At 32.3% G+C, this 21,592-nt stretch overlaps 1 protein-coding gene across 1 annotated transcript in view; it reads left to right on the forward strand.

Annotated features, from left to right (window-relative positions):
• The window catches only part of LOC129231300 (60S ribosomal protein L13-like), a 31,359-nt gene that overhangs the window by 9,168 nt on the left and 599 nt on the right, over positions 1-21,592 (forward strand). The window contains exon 3 of the mRNA XM_054865591.1: positions 2,680-2,853. Coding sequence (XP_054721566.1) covers positions 2,680-2,853 — 174 coding nt within the window. The remainder of the gene's footprint in view (positions 1-2,679; positions 2,854-21,592) is intronic.

Below are 21,592 nucleotides of genomic sequence, written 5' to 3' on the forward strand. Positions count from 1 at the left end.
TTTCAATGCACAAAATGTGAGCTTATAGATTTAAATTTTTTATTCATTTTAAGCACTGAAAAAGATGTTCCTTGACATGCAGAAACACGTGTCTGCAGTGCTCCTGCACATTTGTGCTTTTAACGTTGTTTCCGTTGCTTTTAAATATTATTTACATTTGGCGTACTAGAAGTATATATTGATATAATTTGTTTTAATTCCAACTTGATTAATCCTATTTTTTATGCATGTTTCTTTTTAATTTAAAAAATAACTTATTTGTAAAATTATTGCCACAATCAAAATCTTTTAAATAGTGCATAATTAAACTTCAGCTAGAATTTTGTTTTAAAACTAATATTTGGACATGGAGGTCTATACTACTATTCCAATAAATTTTTTTCTGCCATGCATATTTTTTGCTAAAGATCAATGCTGTGTGATGATAAAATGAACTGAATCCTGATGTTCAAAAACTCTAATTTTTTACTGACAGCTAGAATGTTCTTTAAAAAAAAATTGCAAACAGAAATTTAACCGAGAGCCAATACAATCAAACCTCATCATGTCACCTTCGAGACTGTCAAGGAAGTGTCGTCATAACCGGAATAGTTTAAAAATTCATAATTAAACGTTAGTTTATAATGGAATAGCATATTTAATACAGAAATTAGTAGTTTTAATGTTTTTTTAAAAAAATGAACGTTTGAATTATTTGTGGATAAAACTAAATTTATAAGAGAAAAATACTTATTTTTTTTTTTTCCAACTCTAAAATTCTTTCAAAGTTTATTTTACTTTTTAATTAAGTGTTAAAAAAAGGGTTTCCTTACTTATCAGCCCATAGTTGTATAAGATTTTGGTGGCTAAGTCAAAGCCCACCTTTCGAAAATAAGGCGGAATGGCTTTATAATTCTTTTATCCACTTTAAAGTTATGTGTATGTTCCTTCTCAACTAATGAGGGGGTTTTATCTCTTTTAATCTCATGGGAGAAACTTGTACTGATCACCTGTATCTTAGGTAACTATGATCTTTCTCTTCTCATGCTGTTTTCCTACTCCAATATTAAAATCCACCTGCTTCGAATTCCTTTCAATTGTCCCTCTTATCAAAGTCTGAAGCTTGTAACTTTCAGGACTCTGCCTCTTGCTACAAGGTGTCATGTGTGGTCAAGTAAGACGCGTTAGTCGAAAATTCCTATGATACAGTTTTCGAGATGTTAATATTTTACTCGATCTATGTTGTTTTGCAGTTGGAATAAAGATTGTACAATGAAGCATTGTTAAATTAAGGGCCACACATTCTAAAAATGCAAAATTAGTTTAAAAATAAAATAAAAAACTGATTTAAATCGAAGATTAAAAAATCACTAGATTTAAATCAGGATTTTAATCACAATTTAAATCAACAAAGCCTGCTTTAAAACTGATAAATTAGCAATTTTTTGTTGAATTTTTGAATATCATGACTTCCAGGTTCTATTTTGATGTGGCTTTGGATATCATCCCTTTCATGAAATTTTTTTGGATATTGTCCCTTTTACGATTTTTTTTTTATTTCCTCCTTTTTTGCTCTCTGACCACTCTCATCTCTGAAAAAGAGCAATTTTGTTTTCCTTTACTTTTTTATACTATTGCCTATGATTTATATGTTTGCATTAAATGAAATCTGCATGCAATATTTTTAGTATTTTGCCTTGAAAAGTGCTTGATTTTTTTTTTCTCCCTAAAGAGTAAACCCTGCTTATGTTTCTATGCCAAAGTTGAACACAAGCTTTGCTGAAAATTGTTTGTTCTGTTTAAAGTGTCCTTTTGTATCCTGTAAATATTTTAATTATTTTGACCTCTACTACTTTCAGCCGGCTCATTATATGTATTAGGCTCATTTTAGCAATAATTTTATTTTTAAAAGTTTTTTTTTTTGGTTAGGAAATTGTGAGTACGTGTTTTGTTTTTGAGAAAATACTAATTTTCAATCAATATCACTTATTTTTTATTCATTTTCAAAATAAAACATATTTTAGTGGTTTCTTCCCCCCTCCCCTCTAAGTAGTAGTAAATGCGTATTTTACTATAAATGTAGTATGCTTGTGCATTCAATGTATTGTATGAAAGCAAAAATAAAGAATATTAGAGTTGTGCATATTATTTTTGCATTAAACTACTGGTCCTACTTTTCTGCAAAAATATCCTATTTTTTGGCTGTCAAAATGCGCTATGATTCTGGAATATTTTATAAATGCTGTAGGGCAATTTCACAGTATTTTGTCCGAACATAAAATCTGCAATGTGACAATTTTTTTCCCTGTGACTATTTAATTTACTGTTTGATTAGTTAATTGTTTCATTTAGAGTTTATCTTCTCTGTATTTAGACAAAGTACTGTGAAATGGCCCTGTATTGTTTTCCCCTTAAATTGCTGTAGTTTTAATGCTGGTAAGCCATTGTCTACTAATTTATCTTTATATAGGGCTTAATTATGTTTTTTTTCGTGACAGATAATAGTATTTTATTGCAAAGTTAATTTGCAGATTTGCACTGTAGATTGTAGAATGCTTAGCTATATGATGAAAATATAAACTGAATCCTACTGATGTTTTGTCAACTCTAATTTTTTACTGATAGCTAATGCTTCTTTTGTGATGAAATTATGTGATACTAGCTTTTGTGCATTGTGTAAGTTAAACTGAATTTTTGTAGGCTGCAGGAATACATAGAAAAGAAGCAAGGACCATTGGAATAGCTGTTGATGTCAGACGAAGAAATAAAAGTGTTGAAAGTTTACAGAAAAATGTTCAAAGGTTAAAGGTGTATAAATCTAAGCTTATTTTGTTCCCAAGGAAGCTAAGCAAGCCTAAGAAGGGAGATGCAACTGTAAGTCTGTTTCTTCATTTATTTGAAAAAAAAAAAAAATATTGTTAAATCTTCTAAGGAAAGCCCCCCACTTTAACAAATAATAGTTATCAATTTACTTGGATAATTAGGTATATTTATCACATAAAAGATATATTTTGCAATGCATTATTAAAACTACTAGTGACTTAACCTTCTTGTTCCATTCATTACATACCTCCTTGTCCACTGATTTTCTGAATTTTATTTTATTTATTTATATTTTTCTTACAATTATTTTAAGTCATGGGTGCAAGACCTTCCGTCTCAGGACGGATTGCCGTCTTGGACAAATTTCCGAGATGGAGGTCGGGACGGAAAGAAATTCGATGCGTTTCTTTCAGCTTTTACTTAAAAAAGAAAAATTGAGTGTTTGAAAAATATGCTTTAATTACTGGACCGTTCCAAAACCACGAATTTACATCGATATTCTCTCGGTTTTCTGCCATGGGCTTGTTTTGTTTGCAACGTGCTTTTGGAGGAGTGGCTTTTCGACTCGCGCCGTTTGACTTTTTTTAGGTATAGCTCTGTTATTTCCAACTCACTGCATTGCAGACTGATGAGTTACTCGCTATTCTCCCTGTTTTTTCGAAATAATCGGCTCTAATTGAAAATTTAGCCTTTTCCCATGCTATTTTCGATCATTTTTTCATTTGCGGATTTTTTTTTTTTTTTTGAAAACTTTACACGCATAAATGAAAATTATGTACGCTCTTAAAATATCTTAAAGAGCTGAATCTGAATCACCGATTGAGAGTGATTGCTGACCAGATGAAATGTTTTCGCCACATCAAAGGGCATCCACATACCAGGTAAAACGGAAACTATCAGGGATTTTGAATATTTCAATGAAAATGGGAATTTTGGAAATAATCGAGGGGAAATTTCAAGCTGGTTGGAAACACCGATGGGCAACCGTTCCTGCATTTTTGACAAAGACTTGTGGAATCACTAAATTCCAATGTCATTGAATCTAACACTCGCTAGAATGTAAAAATGGGAGGGGGGAGAGAGAAAGAAAAGGAGAAAAATAACGGCAACACGAATTTGCAAAAAAACGCTGCTCTTCCAAAGAGGGTAATCAGTTCGCAAATTAACCCACGATGCTGAGGTCTTAAAACGTTGATATCTTGGACAATCTAAGAGGAGGGGATGACTCAAGGGTTACAGTATAAAATATCGAAAAACTGAATAGAAAGCCATTTTTTAATAGTGTTCACATTTTTTACAAAAAGGGGCAGGGTAAATTTCTCAGAGAGGGCATTTTCCATTTAAAAAGGGGCACTTTTGGGAAGTAAAAAGGCACTCGGGGATGACCCAGTAGGAGGTCAACACAAGGGGTGCCCCCCCCCCCCTCCAAGAGCAAGGATGCACCCCCCCCCCCCCTCGGCCAAAAAAGAAGAACATGAGCTTCTAAAAATTCCCGATTCAGCAAATTCGTTCACAATAATGCAACATACTTTTTTTTTCTTTTAAATAACACTTAATGACCCCCCTATTAGATCTAGGTATGAGTGCATGGTCGTATTTTATAACTCGGTCAAATTTAAGTTGAGTAAATTGCGAATTTCTTCTTCCTAAACAATCAGGTTTGGAGTGATCCTGAAGACACTTTTGTGACATATTAAACCATGTACTACTATGTGTATTACAGTCATGAAATTAAAAGGAAGAAACTCACAGGAATATACTCATAATTTTCAAATTTAGATTAAAATTATATATCTACTGATCTGGTTTAATCAAATTGTCTTGGAAATTATTGATAGCTGGATCCCTTATGCATCACATCAATAGGAACATGACTTAAGTTTTATGAAAGTTGTTTTATAGATGTGGTACAACCATCAATAATTCATTTTTATAATACTAAGTAACTCTCAAGATGTAAGCAGAGATTGTTACATTTTCTTTAAAAGGACATTCTGGGCAATTCTATGGTGCCGGACGTAAAAAATGAAGAAAAATTTCTCAGTTTTAATTCTATTTACCAAATATAAACTGTTCCAAAATAAACAAATTTATTTACAAGATACTTACTACATCCCACTGAATAAAAAAATCATGTTAGTTTATCAAAATAGATCCCAAAAGTATAAATTAAAAAAAATTAGAGTTGGTGTCAGAACGTAAACACATAAATAGTAAAATTGATGGTTCACTTAAAAATTAAAAGTCTGTGAATTGGCTTACATTTTAATTTTAAAAACAGCATAATTCTAAAGTACATTCATGATTTAAACATATTTCAGTTTTCAAATAATATTATAAAGAATAAAATTATTTAAAAAATATTTTTAGCTTGGTGTCGGATGTAAATTGTTCATATTGGAAGTAAACTATTGCTCTTAAATGTAAATACATAACAATGATTACAGTTATAAATATGTAAATTATAGGTTACATATACTGAAACAAAATTTACGAAGTAAATTCAAAAGTAGGGTTGATTAGGGGAAGTGGGACACTGGGATAAGTGGGTCACCCCCGAAAACTGAAATATCCATATGGTTTTTATATTTTTTTTACGTTGATCATGTCATGGTTCATCACAGTGATTAGTTTTGCATATACAGTAGAATACCTTTATAACGCTGACCTACGCAATTCTCTTTAAACCACACAACTTTTCAGAAGTGAACAATAGGTTTTGTAGCTTAAAAAATCCCTCTGTTTTTCTTTGCAAACATAAAAATTGTTAGGCAAATTGAATTCTGAGAGTTTTTCATCTTTCCATCTGAATTCAAAGCTTTTAAATGAAAATTTGTACTCAAAGTAAACAGAATATACCAAATGGCTCTTACAAATGCAGCTGTTATGCAAACCATGAAGCTTGCAGAAGTGCATGATAATTCACTTTCTTTTGATTGTGAAACATATTTATTTGTGAATGGCTAATTGTAATATTAGTGCTTTAATACACATTGCAGACAAAACTCATTCTGAAGTGCTAAAATATAGATATATGCAATATTAGCTTCAAAATTTATGAAATCATCTATATAATGCAAAAACCAGATAAACCCAAAAGCTCTGGTCCCAAAGTGTGCATTATAATGGTCTTCTACTGTATTTGGGTTACCTGGAATTTTTTTTCTAGATCAGGGAACAAAGTCAAAAAAAAAAAAAAAAATCCGAAAAATATCTTTTGGCGAGTTTAAGCAGCATTTTTTAAAGAAGTGTTTCCTGGTTAGCATTTATCTTTTTATGATCAGTAAACATTCATGTACAGTTTAACTTAAAGGGCATACTACAATCAGAATTTGAGTAAAATATTATTAAAAACTGTTTAAGAGGAGGGGCCCCACTTACTCCTTAAAATTTCGCTATAAGAAGTCCCCACTCTATGGGGTAAGTGGTTCCCCCATAACAGTGAGGATTTGAAAATCAAAAGCAACTATGATAAAATAATTGTATTAGTGAAATAAAAGACAACTATGATGACTCTTAGTAGGAAAATTGAGAGTTCAGCAACAAAAGCTGGTGATTAGTTATTTGTGAAACTTACCTGAAGGAAAACCATGAAGATTTATATGGGTTGAATGTTGATAATGGTTCTTCCTTAGCCAACTTTACATAGACGCAGTCATTTAGTGTTTTCAATTTTTTTTTTCCACTTATAGTTTTGGCAAATTTGCCAAAATTGATTCTACATACCAGGAATTATTTGGTGGAATCATAAATTAACTGTTCTACAGGGACCAAAGGGAACTAATTCACAAAATATAGAACAAAAAATTTTGATGTAATATATTTAATATTTTGCGTAGTCAGTAAAAAAAAAAACTTTATGTTATTCATGAACAAAAAATATTATGCTTATTGATTCAAAAAAAAAAAATGTCATCACAATAGAGTGAGCTGAAATTTGTTGCATCAAACAAAAATATTAAGCATCTACTAATGCTTAAACTGTTTTAGTCAACAAACTGCTTTCTTTTAGAGCCCTTCGCCTTATCTTCAGATGACTTATTTTAGCATTCTGTATTTCTGATGCATTTAAAATATAGAGTATTATTCTCCTGGTATTATCAGTCTGGTGTGAGGCATAAATTATTTTCCTTATTTAAATATTTAATCTGTTATTTTTGTAATCAAAAATCACTAAATTGAAAGGAAAAATTTATTGCTTTGGATAGATTGTTAAATAAGGGCTAGCTTGCTTAGTCGTTAAATAAACTTGTTGTATTTACTTTTTTTTTTTTTTTGAATAGGACATTTTTGGATTAAAACTCAATTTTGTTTTTGCATGTAGTATGCAGTGAAAAACTTATGTTCTATTAATGTGTTGTGCATTTGCTTAGTTGTAAAATATTGTAGATAAATTATTTAATGATAATTTATCTATTTATTAGTGTAAAACTGAGGTTTTAAAAACATTTTAAGTTTGAATACCTACGCAAAGGTTTCATATTTTATTTCTAATAAGTGATATTTTCCTGTTTTATGATCCCGACTCAAGAAATTGCAAAAAAATTTAGTATCATGCAATATTTGTGACGCTTTCCAAATCGTGCCCCCCCCCCTAGTAAGGGCTCACCCCTCCCTAATTATCGCTAAGACCTCCCACTCAAAATAAACAACAGCCCCCCCCCCCCAAAAAAAAAAAGAAAAAATGCCCTCAAACAACCCCACTTAAAAAAAATTTCAATGGTGTGGCTCAATCTGCGCTATGACCCCCCCCCCCCCCCCCCCCGAGGGGGCACCCCTGCTAAAGTTCACCTTTTATTACTGTGCCTTATACAAATACCCAATCAATAAAAGAAACAAAAATAAATATGCGAAAAATATTTTCGTATTTTAGTTCAATATGCATAGTATTCTGAAATATAAATTTTTTTCATAGTGAATGCTTTTCCTAAGAGATTTTTAAGTGAGCCTTAAATTTTTTAAGACAGCTGTTTCAAAAACATTTTGGGGGTATCTCCAACAAGTTTTGTAGCTGTCTAGGAAAAGCTTTCATCGACAACTACATAATCTGTCTGCAAAATTTGTGCGTAGTTCAACAACTCTTTGGGTCAATACTTTTCAGAAAAACTAGCTTCCATAAATGTATCACGAAAATTACCTCCCGTCTCTGTATTGTTGTATCACACCCCCCCCCCCTTCCCCACCACCATTTTTGAGACTGCGAAATCCAATTCTTTCTCTTTGGGCCAATGACTTTCAGAAAAACTTAACTCCCATAATTGCATCACAAAAATTGCCCCCCACTCCTCCCTGCATAATTGTATCACAAAAATCCCCCACACCCTCCTGCACCATTTTTAAGACTGGGAACATCCAAATTCTTTCTCCTTGGGCCAATACCTTTCAGAAAAACTAACTCCCATAATTGTATAACAAAAATCGCCCCTCTCCCATTATTGTATTACAAAAATTTCCCCCACTCCCCCCTGGATCACTTTTGAGACTGGCAACTTCCGAATTCTCTCTCTTTAGGCCAATACCATCTAGAAAAACTAATTCTCATAATTGTATCACAAAATCGCCTCCACTCCTCCCTGCATATTTGTATCCCAAAAATCCTCCCCCCCCCCCCCCCCCGCCTCATTTTCGATACTAACAATTCCCCAAATTCTTCCACTTTGAGCCAATAACCTTTCAGGAAAACTAACTGGCATAATTGTATCAGAAAAAAAAGTCTGTATTCAGCTTAATTTAAAAAAAAAAAAAAAAATTCAAAAAAAAAAAACGGGAACGGTTGGACTTAACACCTTTCCCTACGCTCATCTAAGATCGTCGCAATTAGCATTTCGATTATTGTTCGGGAGACTGCCTCCGTAGCCCAAAAATAGTGTTTTATTTGGACTACAACCCCATCACCCGATTCCAAGAAGATGACGTCATGCGTACACTCCGTTGCCGATGAACTTCGGCGTGCGCGTAAAGATAGCAGAAAAATAAAAAGGAGAGAGAGAGAGAAAAAAAAGATAGTCACATCTCACATGTGATTAAGAAAATAGGGAAAAGATCGAAAATACACGAAATTTTCATATACAGTCGGATCCCGCTACAACGCGATCCGACTTACGCGAAATGGCTATAACGCGAGTTTTTCATGAGTAATGAATTTTTTAGTGCGGAGTGGACACAAATTATTCGCTTGCAACATGAAATTTTTCGGAAAAGAGCGGTGGACAGTTAGAATGGGCTTCGTTGACACTAAATATTGGTTTTGTGAATGGACTTTCATCTCTTTAGCATCACTGAAAGCGGAAGTTCACCCACTGTATTAGTCTAACAACGCTTTGCTTTAGTTTATACAAATAACCGCTCCGATTCTTAACTTTTTTTTTCATTTTACATATGAACGTTGATAAAATACATTCTGCATAAACCTTCTTCATTTTTTAAACTATAAACATATTTACTATATATATACTGTTAAGTGCTATAATAATGCTGTAGTGTACATACTGTAAGTACCCCATACTGCTTTATTTTAAGTTTCTCTCCCCCATTAATCATTGATTTTGTGCAGAATTTTATGTCAAATAATAACGCTTTTTCTAAAATACAAAAAAAGTCGGTTCTTTGTAAAAGATGCTGCAATATATAATTAATAAATGGTTTGAAACAATATGAGGGGTGTTACAAACGTCTGAAACAATTGGGTATGCTTATAAGAAATTACTAAACATACTTGTTCCACAACGCGAAATTTCGACTTACGCGAGGTGTCTTGGAACGCATCCCTCGCGTAAGTCGGGACTCGATTGTAGAGATATAAAGAGACTAATTTTTTAAAAATAGCGATAGTATAAAGAGCTTCCCCGTGGCTTACAGCGCTGTGCTAGAATTATGCATGTGTAATTAAAAATGAAAGTGAAATAAAGCAGCGTAAATAAATAAATCAAATGGTTATAGAACGGGGGGGGGGGGGCTGAAACTTACATTTTCAGGAGAGGGTGGGATTTCTAATTTAACCGAATGAAATTTCTTGAACGATGCACTTATACCATACTTACATTATATTTAATTAGAAGAAAATCATCCAAAAAAAAAAAAAAAAGGAAAAGAGAAATCATAATGTTACGATTCAGATTTGATGAATACGGACCTTTTGGGGAGGTTTTGGCGATCTCCCATCACTGATTCACGCCCTTTATTCACGACATGAATGATATTACGATATAAATGCGAATGGTTGTAAATATTTCATTTGATAAATATTTTCCTGAAAACGATTGTGGGGAAAGAAACAATGCAATATTATAAAGCAATAAATAATGAAAAAAAAAAATTAAAAAAAATCGCGCGATGTACCCTTTTAATGAGAAGTATAAAATACACACTTATTAAGTCAATTTTACTTTTGTTAAACATATGAATTCCTCAACAGTATTATTTTTCGGTCGATCTGCACTTCTTGCGCAAACTAGTTCCTTTTTCTATTTTACTTTTTAAATCGTAAGCTCATTTATGAAACATTTTTTTCCCCTTTCTTTATTTTATTTTGTAGAATGATAATTTCAGGTATGTTAAGGAGGAAATATTGTAATTCAATTTCTACTTTATAACAGCACGTGGCTGCTCCGATTTTCGACACTAATTGAAGCGATGCCGATCCTAAGATAGTATTAAAAATTAATGTAAAAACAAAATTCTTGCACTTTGAACATATCTACTATTTTCTTACAGAATGCTCCTTCCTTTGTTCTTGCATCTTCCCGTTTGCGATTCATAGAAGGCATGGCGGAAAAAATTAGAATAGCGTTCTCAGAAAAACGTAGGCAGAGATCGGACCGCAAATTCGCACGTACTTTGTCCAGTTCACCGCATGGAATAAAAAAAAAAGAGTGCAAGATGTGAGGTGCTGGGTCGGTCAGTTCCCGCCCCTCCCCATCCCAGCTTCCATGAACGTTCGATGGGGAGCGAAAGCGCTGACGTCATGATTTTGAATCTTCCTTTCAAACTTCGTTTCCTCCTTCCTCCCCTTCAGATATCGTAAATATAAATTGTTTGTACACCAGTAAAAGGGCAGGGTGCATGATTAAAATTCTACTGCAGGGGCAGGGCGCGTTTCTTCGGGTCTAAAGAGGGCAGGGCGCATCAGCTCTTTAAAGAAAAGGGGGCAGGGCGCCGCGCCCTTTGAAAAACGCATAACGGGAACGCTATTTTTGAAGCTAGGAGTGGTTGGATATTTCTCCTCTGCAAACATTTAAAAAATTTTAGGCTGTCTTTAATGATGTAAAACGGGGGAGGGGGAGGTTTTAAAAAAAATCAAAAATTTGGAGTCTTAAAAACACTAATTTAGGCAATCTTTGGAGTATTTATGAGAGGTGGTTTTGGTGTTTTAACATGAAAATGTTTTGTAGCTGATATTTTAAAAACTATTTGAGGCTATAATTAAATGGACTTGAGTGAAATGGCATTTGGAACCCTCTCCCGAAAAGTGTTTGTAATTGAAATCTTAAAACTTTTAGGTTGTCTTTGGCAATATCAAGAGGGAGGTAAGGGGCTTTCTTTAGGCGAAATTCCGACACTGGAGTCTTAAAAGAGCAACTTGAGACTGTCTTGGGGTTCGGGGTTCCCCTTTCCCAAAAAATATTCAAAGCTGAAGTATTCAGAACTCAGTTTTAGGTAATCTTTAAAAGATAAGAGGGAATTCGAAGGCTTTCTCTCAATAAGTTTTAGAATTTTTAATATTTTCGTTTCTGAAATTTTAAGAGCTTTGTTTTGGGCAATTTTTGGATGACTTAAGGGGGAAGGGTGCTGGAAGGTGCTTTCAAAAAGTTTCCAAAATTAAAGTATTAAAACTTTTAGGTTGTCATAAGTCATGTTTATAGGTAAGAAAGGTACTACTCCTACGAAACAATTTAGAAACTGATCCCTAAAAAATTGAAATTTAGGACGTTTGTGGTGAACTCAGAGGAATGGTTTCGGGAGTTCTCTTCCGAAAATGTTTTGATGCTGAAAATTTAAAGCACTACTTTAGGAATTTTGGAAAGGATACCTTGTTTAAAAAATTTATGGTTTGTTGGCGCTACCTTATGTAGACATTCCGATCAGAACTGATTTATGTTGCAAAAGTGAAAACCTTATGTCCTAAGCGATTTTATTGCTACAATAACAATGTTTACCATCGGCAAAAACTAATGGTGCGGCGCTGCGAACGCTTTTACCCCTAACATTATCCAACATCGTCTAAAATTGCATTTTTGGAACTTCAATTTCGAAATATTGCCGAAGGAGGGTTCCTGAACTCCATCCCTTCCATAGTGCATTCAAAAAGCATATAAACGTTATAAAAGATGGAGTACAATTTCATTTTTAAAACATCGATTTCTGGGAGAGCTCAGAGCACCCCCCCCCCCCTTCTCTAATATTTTTGAAAGCTGACCAATATTGTTATTTTGGGACTATCAGTTTGAAATAATTGATGTAAGAGTTCCTGAACCCCTCCTTTCCCAAAACTTTACCAAAATAGCCTACCATAGCGTTTTTTGGACTTCAATTTGAAAAACTTCTGGGGAGAGTCCCCCAGACCCCCCCCCCCTCCACCCATTGCTGGATTTTAGATTTTTTGGAATTATGATCTCAAAATGCTTAAATATTACAATTTAAAGGCTTAAAATTTAAATCAAACAGATTCCAAAACTGGCATTGTAAAAATCTACAACATTAATACACATAAATTTTTCCTTTAGCCCGCATGTGGGCAGGGGGGGGCGGGGGAGCTGAAATATTTTCCGTCTTGAACACATCACCAAACTTGCACCCATGTTTTAAGTACTGTACAGAAATATATCTAGTATATCTTAACATAATGTAGGACAGACCCCTGTAATAGTACCGTACTAATATTAATGAATCAATATGCACATAATTTCGGTTTATGCATTGTAATTTTTAAAAAAATGAAGTACGTTTGTTATTTTTATACAAGGCAACGTCAGTGCTTACTGCTTGACCACGACTTTAAATGACGACAACCTTTTCGTATGTAACCCGTTCTCCCCTCTCAATGTCAATCACAAGACTAATTCCACCCCCAATTGCTCATTTGTGCAAAAAAGAACGCGTGTTTGGAAGAATTCGAAAAATGGAATAAAGGTGTGCGATACATTCAAAGAGACAGAACAAGAAGGGTACAAATTTTCTGATAAGCGAAGCACAAATATGCGATTTAACTAAAACTTGAAAAAAGTTTTATTGTGCATGAGTGAAAGGTGCATTTTAGGTTTCGCATATAAATGAACAAGAGTTAACACTGTTTCCTTATATCGCTGGCCGGGCCCGTGTAAAAAAACTCGTGTAACAGAGGTCGCGTATAAGCGAGATATCACTGTATTACTGTTCTTTATAGTTATTTAAGTTTCATAAACAAATGGCCAATAGCGCTTTTTAGCAATTCAGAAAACCGGGAAATTCAGATATCCGGGACAGTGATGGTCCCGAACTTCCTGGATAACTGGTTCTCTACTGTATTTTAATTTTGTTTATTTTAAGAAGTAATTTTGAAAGAACTGAAAAAAGAATCGAAAAATCAAGTATGAAAAAAGAGATAAGGACATCATCAATTGTGCAATAATTGAACCTCAATTCATGCTGTGCTTAAAGAACAAAAAAGTCCCTCCTCGCTATCTGAATAAGTGGATTAAGATAGCAACTAGAAAGAGAACTTTTGCTGATAAAGAATTGTGCGCATGCGTTAACAAAGGTTGTTTTGCTTGGGAAAATGGTACTAGGATTTTTTTTTTTTGACTATCTATGGGTGCAAGACAAAATTTCCGTTGCAGAGGTCGGGATGGAAAGAAATTCAATGACTTTTCTTCAGTTTTACTATAAAAAAAAATTGAGTGTTTGAAAAATGTGCTTTAATTACTGGACCAGGGTGGCGACAGATCAGGGAAAAGTCAGGAAACTTGATTAATCAGGGAATTTTGAAAAAATAACAAAAAATCAGGGAAAATTGATTTTATGAAGAAAAAAAATTTTTTTTTTTTGCTTTGCAGAATTAAGTACTTTAATTCCCTACGCATTTTCCGCCAATTATGTTTAAAAAAAAGTAAAATTAATGAGGTGCAATTATATACTGCCCCATATTTGTGCATCTTTTTTCCTCAACGTCAAAGTATTGAATCTTACTTATTAACCACAGGATGAACTTCCTAAGATTGCTTCTGTGTCTGTTAGGTTGTTTATTTTACCTAGCTTGGAATTTCCTTTTACGCTTTCAATGCTACGTAAAATAAAAACCATACAAACAGGAAGCCTTCATTAACCCATTTAGTGCCAAGTCTCCCATTTTAGGAACCTACAATTAATTATTTTTTTCTTCATCAAGTAATTAAGATATCATTTTGAAATTTTTTAAAATAAATGATAAAGTACCAAACTTTATTCCTATTTTTTTTTTCAAAAAGGTTTGGAATGTAAATTCTTTTTTTAAAAAAATTTAAATTTTGCAAAAATTTCTTGTTTTTGCATTACACGGGAAAAAAAAAATTCCCTAAAAATAATGCGAATGTAGGAAATTCGAAACATGGAATATGAAGCACGATAGAGCTTTTTTCAAATCATAACAAACAAGGGCCAAGAAAAACAATTTAAAGGAGTTTGATTGGACTTTATTTACTGAAGTCCCAAAATGGGAGACTTGGCATGTTCTGATTAGCGGAGCCAGTCATTCCTAACCCATTCTGTATGAATGAACTCCCCTTTTTTCCTGTCCAAGCTACAGCCCCCTTTGTATTTTCTCACTGTTAACACTCTTTTGTTGTTCAAGGTCAAGAGCAGGTGCTTTTATCAAAACAAGTGACATTCCACTCCTTTAGAAAAAAGTTCTGGAATAACAGGGGTGCCAATCCTCCCTAAGGAAGATGACGCATCTCTCTGAATTTCTACAGATCACGAGATTCCTGTAAAAGATTAAAATTCCCTTTAAAACTATTCTTCCCCCCATAAAAATATTTTCCTCCCCTCCTCCTTGAGGGCTCCCCCTTCAATAAGGGAGGTTGAATTTCAATAGAGAAATTTCTTCACTTTTTTTTTTGAAATCAAATATATAGTTAGAATTTTCGACTTTGCTACGAGCTTCAAACAGTATTAAAATAGTACATTTAAGCTTAAAACAAGATGAGTGCAGTATTACTTGTTAGTGAATTGCCAAATTCTGTTCAGATAGTTGAGAAAAATTTGTTTTAATGGAAATCGCTTAGATCACAGATAATGCGATAACTGTCACAATTTACACTTTTTCAATTTATCGTAATTTGTTGGATGAAATCGGAGAAACTAAAACCGTTGATAATTCCTCAATTTCAAGCATGCTAGACATTTATTTCTAAAAACATTATGATGATGCATAAATCATGTCATCAAACATATTATGAAGCAGTCGAAATGTTAACTGTAAAAAAACCCTTGCCTACAATGACACAAATACAGTCATGGAGCCCAAAAATATCTTAGTTTCATTTTGTAAGAGCCATTTTATATAGTGCTTCGGGTCATTGCCATTTACCATCGCTCGATCCCCGACATGGTTAATAAAATAAAAAAAAAACTTACCTCTTCTCTTTTTGTGTATAAGAATCCTAAGGCTTTTTGCTAAAAGGTAGTAAAATATGTGGGAAAAGTTCCGTTTTGAACAAAAATGTATAAGAAGAAGGAATGAAACAAGAATGAAAACCAGAGCTGGAGTTATGTACGGGCAGTTGGGGGGGGGGAGACGTCCTTAAGGGGCCGAACGGCTCAAGAAATTGAAAATAACTAGATACTAATATTTATTGACGTAAATGTACACTGCTAGCCCCTGGGGCTGGCCTCCACAGCTTTTGTTGCAAGGGTGCCCACAATTTATAACTTTGGGTCTCATGAAAACTTAAAAGTTCTACATTTTAAAGCTTGAATATATTAAATATGCATTTAAAGTACCAATAACTAGCTGTATTCATTACATAAAAAGGATTTTAGGGCTTTTCTAATTGGATTTAGCCAGAAATTATTCAAGTATCAACATAGTGACAGGAATATGTATGTTATCCCCATTAAATGCCAAGTCTCCCAGCTACATATGATTAGAGATGTGTATTGAACATCCAAACACATGAAAACTTAAGTATATCTAATGTGGTTCATATAGCGGCGCTTAATAGGTTAATGTCTTGCTCCTTTGCCTTTATTCCATTGTCTCGAAGTAATTAAGTACTGTAATCACGATTTCAAGAAGAAATTTTGGTTTTTGAATTAATATTATAAAAGCTTAAAAGTTATTACTTCTTCGGGTTTTCAATTCAATTGCTAAAATTGAACTTTCAATATAAAAAAAAAAACTTTGTTTTTTGCTGTTATACTATTTGTTGTCACCGCAGATTATAAAGGTTTTCTTTTCTTCAGACTTAAGTAATTCTTTAATTTTATAATCAAGTTGTATTCTTTTATATATTTTAAAATTAACTACTTGCTTTTTTTTTTCTTGCATTTCAAAGTTTTTCGTTACAAAAGCAATCTAAGAGTTTTTTTTTTTTTGTTACATTCTGAAATCATTTGAAATAGAGTTAACTTGTGTACTTAAGTAAATATCTTCATTTTTTTTATTGTTTAAATGCTGTATTCCTTCATTAAAACCTATGTTCTTGATTAGAGAAAAGCTCTCTATGAATGGATGTCAAATGGTTTCATCTGTTTTGCATAAATATGTCAATTAGTTATATAAGAATAATTACATTACTTCTATTCTTTCACTATTACTTTTTATTCTTGCAACAATTATTATATTGTGATAACTTAGTTCAAAATAATTTTAATTACTTTTTAGTTCTATCATAAATACACATATGTTTTTACGAGTAATTTTAATAGTTTCTTAAAATTCTTATGCTAAGTGGTTTCTGGAAGTAAAGTTTTTATTTTTTTTTAATTTCTATAATCTTTCCATGTATAAAAATTTAATATACTGTCTTGTAGGTTCCCCCCCCCCCAAAAAAAAAAAGTCTTTTTTTTTTTGCCATTTTATTAAAAAAAGTAGCATTTTTTTAAAACTTATCTTTAGTTCAACAATTTTACACAACTTAAAATGTTTAAAATACTGCATTTTATACAAACATACAATGGATTTCAAGTAAAGCAAAGAAAGAAAACCATAATCATTGGTAACGTAACTCAGGGAAATTTGGTGAACTTAAATCAGGGAAAATTCAATGTGAACTTTTCCATAACCACGAATTGACATAGACATTCTCTCGATTTTCCGCCATGGGCTTGTTTTGTTTGCAACGTGCTTTTGGAGGAGTGGTTTTTAGACTCACGCCATTTGACTTCTTTTAGGTAGCTCTGTTTTTTCCAGCTCACTGCATTGCAGGCTGCGGAGTTGCTCGCTATTCTCGCTGATTTTTCAAATTGATCCGTCTTTATTTTTTACTTGCTATTTTCGATCATCTTTTCTCATTTGCGTTTTTTTTTTTTTTTTGCAAACTTTACACCCATAAATGTAAATTATATGCCCTTTTAAATTATCTTAGTTGAATCTGAATAACTGGTTGAGTGTGATTGCTGGCAGGATAAAATGTTGCCACATCAAAGGGTGTCCGCGTGCCAGGTAAAACGGGAACTATCAGGGATTTTGAAGGTTTTAGTGAGAACGATAATTCTGGAAAGAATCTGAGGCATATTTCACGCTGGTTTGTAACACCGATGGGCAACTGTTCCTGCATCTTTGACATTTCTTGTAAATTATTCTAAGACTTGAAGAATTACTAAACTCCAATGACTTTCAATCTAACACTTGCTTGAAAGGAAATAGGGGAGAGAGAGAGGAAGCAAGAAAAATAACGGTAGCACGAGTTTGCGAAAAAAGGCTGCTCAAGGGCTCCAGAATAAAAAATCAAAAAACTTAATTTCAAGCCAGTTTTGAAGCTAGGAGTGGTTCAGGATTTCTCCTCTGTAAACTCTAAAAAAGGGAGGGGGGGGGGTTCAAAAATGTTTAGGCTGTCTTTAAAAGGGTTTGTATGCTCCTTCAAAACTCCTTCATTTAGGAAATATTTTTGAAGGGCCCTTCAAACTCCTTTATTTTGGTTTGAACTCCTTCTTTTTTATTTTAAGACTACAGTCTTCTATGCAGGGTTGTTTGGTTTAAACCATGTTGGTTTAAACCATGGTTTGAACCAATTGGTTTTTTTTTTTTTTTTGAAAAGAGCCAAAAAAAAAATCCATTTTACAGGTTTACATTGATTTTCCCACACATATTGAAAAAAGTAAAATTCCATTTATGCTAAGTTCCTAGCTAAGTTGCAGAGATAAATACTAAAATTGCAAAGTTGCTTCTTCAAAATGTATTACAAGCTTTAATCGAAAAAAAATATTAATATATTTTTTATTTCATATATGTGCCATAAAGCAGATTTCAGTCAACTTCCATCATTATGCTTAATTTGCATGATTAGTTAAGATTTACTAAGGATTGAATCTTTTATTGTAGATGCAATCCATTATATTGCTTACTCCTGTTGCAGGGGTGTGACATTTTTGCTCATTTATTTGCACTTTCCTGGAATTTTAACTTTGACTTGTAAGGTAATCAACAGTCTAACTTAATTGTTTGCACCTAAAAATTAAGATTTGTTCTGCAGGTGAACACAAATAATATTTTTTGAATCAAATTTAAAAAAAAAAAGTTTATACTTCACGTATATAACGTTTTTGGCAAAAAAAATTTCTTGAAATAGAATTTGCTACACATTTATTTGTTCTAAAGAGTTTGCATTTAATATTTTTTAAACTTCAATGCTGGATGCAACAACATGTATGCCAGTAAATAAGCTGTAATTTCAGCCATGTTACACCAATTTTTGTATTTTTGATTTGGTTCTTTGTTTTAGCGATAGTCGATATCTTTTCCAAGTCTTTCCAAAACAAGAACGGAGTCGAATATAGAGCAGCACTTTTTTTTTAAAACTTTGTCAGTACAACAGCAATCGATTTTTTGACTGTTCAATCATGTACTGTTGTACATTTTGCTTTACTTCAATATTTGCGACATTGTGTATATAAAAATCAGCATTATGTAAGATTAGAAAGAAAAAAATATGAAAATTGTTCTTTTGAAAAGATTATGCTTAAAAAATATAACTTTTACCTTTATTCGATAATTATTCATATTATGTTGGTTTTATAAAGTTTTTTTCTTGGATCTTCATTATATTTTATCTTAACACGCATCACAACCATTTCGTATCATAAAGGGTCTATATATACATGCATACTAATATGTTAATCAAGTCAAACATTTCAATCAATATTTCCCTGCAGAAAGCTATTTTAATTATTTAATTTAGTTACAAGATTTTGTTCTTATCTCTTGTTCTATAGTAATTAATCAAGAAATAAGGTATAATGTGACTATTGAATAACTGTTAATTACATGGAACCTTAATTACCTTCCGAAAATTAATTGTTTTTCTCGCAAATAGTATTTAAACCAAAAAAACCTGGTTTAAACAAAAAAAAAAGTTTTTTTTTTTTTTTTTGAAAAAAAAAAAAAAACGGTTTTTTACCAACTCTGCTTCTATGACTGTAACTTAATGTATTTCGGTCCACACAACTTACCTTCATCACAGGGGGCGAAGGTATAAAGGCGATTTTAATGTAGTAGTCTCCTGTATTTTTTCATAAAGATGTGATTTACAAATTGATCATAGAAGTTATAAAAATTGAAGGTGAAAATATTATTAGATGACTAAGACATATCATAAATAAAGTAAACTGCTTAAATGGTGCTTGGCTGTGCTTTTCTCTCCACAACACTCATCTGCAAAAGTCAGTTTTTCTAATTATTATTTAAATATTTAGAAATACATAAGCAGATGTACTATGTTAAGAAGTGATTGTGTTAAAAAAAAAATGTTTAGCAAATCGCGGTTATGATATTGTAACGTCCACAAGTGATGTTATGCCTTGAGAGGGGTTCATTAAATTGACAAGCAGAAGAGAGAGGGTGACAAAAAGTAACATCATGCAGTTATTATAACAGTATATTTATGAAAAATATTACATGTGACAAAAGGAGGAGTAAAATGAAGTGACACTTTGAAAAAGGAAAGGGTCAAATATTTGAAGAAAAAAAAAGGGTGACATCATTTACCAGGGTGGCGACAGATCAGGGAAATATCAGGGAATTTCGAAAAAATAACAAAAATTCAGGGAAAATGAATTTAATGAAGGGAAAAAATGTTTTATTTTTTTTTTGGTTTGCAAAATTAAGTACCTTAGTTTCCTACGCATCTTCTGCCAATTGTCTGTTTAGAAAAATGTAAAATTAATGAGGTGCAATTATACACTGCCGCATATTTGTGCATCTTTTTTCCTCAATGTCAAAGTATTGAATCTTAACGAATGAAATACAGGATGAACTTCCTATGATTGCTTCTGTGTCTGTGAAGTTGCTTATTTTATGTAGCTAAAATTTACCTTTCACGCGTTCCATGTTACATAAAATAAACAATCCTACAGGCAAAGAGAAAGCCGTCATTAATACCTCGGCTCCGTTGCCTTTACTCATTGTCTTGAAGTAATTAGCATACTATACGCATTTTGAATTTTTTTTTTTTTTTTTTTTTTTTTTTTTTGCCATCGTATTATTCGCTGTCGCCTCAACTCATACAAAGGGTTTTTTTTTCAGACTTTAAAATTATTTTATTTTAAAACCAGGTTATATATACAATATATTTTGAATTTGATTGTTCTTTGTATTTCAATGTTGTTTGTTACAAAAGCAATCTAAGATTTTTTTTCCCCTGACAAGTAAGGAAATCATTTGAAATTGAGTTACCTTGTGTGCATAAGCGAGTATTTTTATTGTTTTTTAACAGTTAAAATGCTGTATTCATTCATTGAAACCTAAGTTCTTGATTAGAGAATAGCTCCATATGACTGTTTGTTAAAATGTTTCAATTTGTTTTACATAAATGTGTCTATTATTTATGTAAGTAAAGCTACATTACTTCTATACTTCCACTATTACTTGTTATTCTTGCAGTAATAATTATACTGCTTGAAAATTGAGTTCAAAATTATTTCCATATAAACTTTTTAGTTGTATCATGATTAGATATTTCTTTCAGAGTGTTTATAATAATTTCTTAGAATTCTTATGTTAACTGGTTATTGGAAGTGAAGTATTTGTTTTAGATTTCCTATATTTCCCTGTAAATAATTTATTGTGCTTTTTTTACTAAAAAAAAGGAACATCTTTTTAAAATATATTTTTATTTAACAGCTTAGAATATTATTATAAACACTGCATTTTATTTAAAATGCAAAGGTTTTCAAGTAGGGCAAAGCAAGGAAACCATTATCATTGGTAACGTAAATCAGGGAAATTTGGTGAAATTTATCAGGGAAAAGTCAGGGAACTTTTTTCATAGTTTGTTGTCGTCCTGTTTACGGGCAGCACATTAGTACTCCTTCAAAACTCATTTTTCTCCTCCAAAATTCCTTCATTTTATTTCGGAAATTGAGTAAGAACCCTGTTTAATGATGTAAAAGTGGAGAGGGTGAGGTTTAAAAGGCTATATTAAACTATTTGAGGCTATACTAAAATAACTTAAGAGAAAGGGTATTTGGGACCCTCTCCCAAAAAATATTTGTAATTGTCTTAAAACTTTTAGGTTGTCTTTTTGAATGACTTAATTAAAAAGGGAGTCCGAAGTTTCTGTCAAAATTTTCTGAAATTAAAGTATTAAAACTATTAGGCTGTCATAAGTCATGTAAAGGG

This window comes from Uloborus diversus, chromosome 1 (assembly GCF_026930045.1).
Source record: "Uloborus diversus isolate 005 chromosome 1, Udiv.v.3.1, whole genome shotgun sequence".
Classification (NCBI taxonomy): Eukaryota; Metazoa; Arthropoda; class Arachnida; order Araneae; family Uloboridae; genus Uloborus; species Uloborus diversus.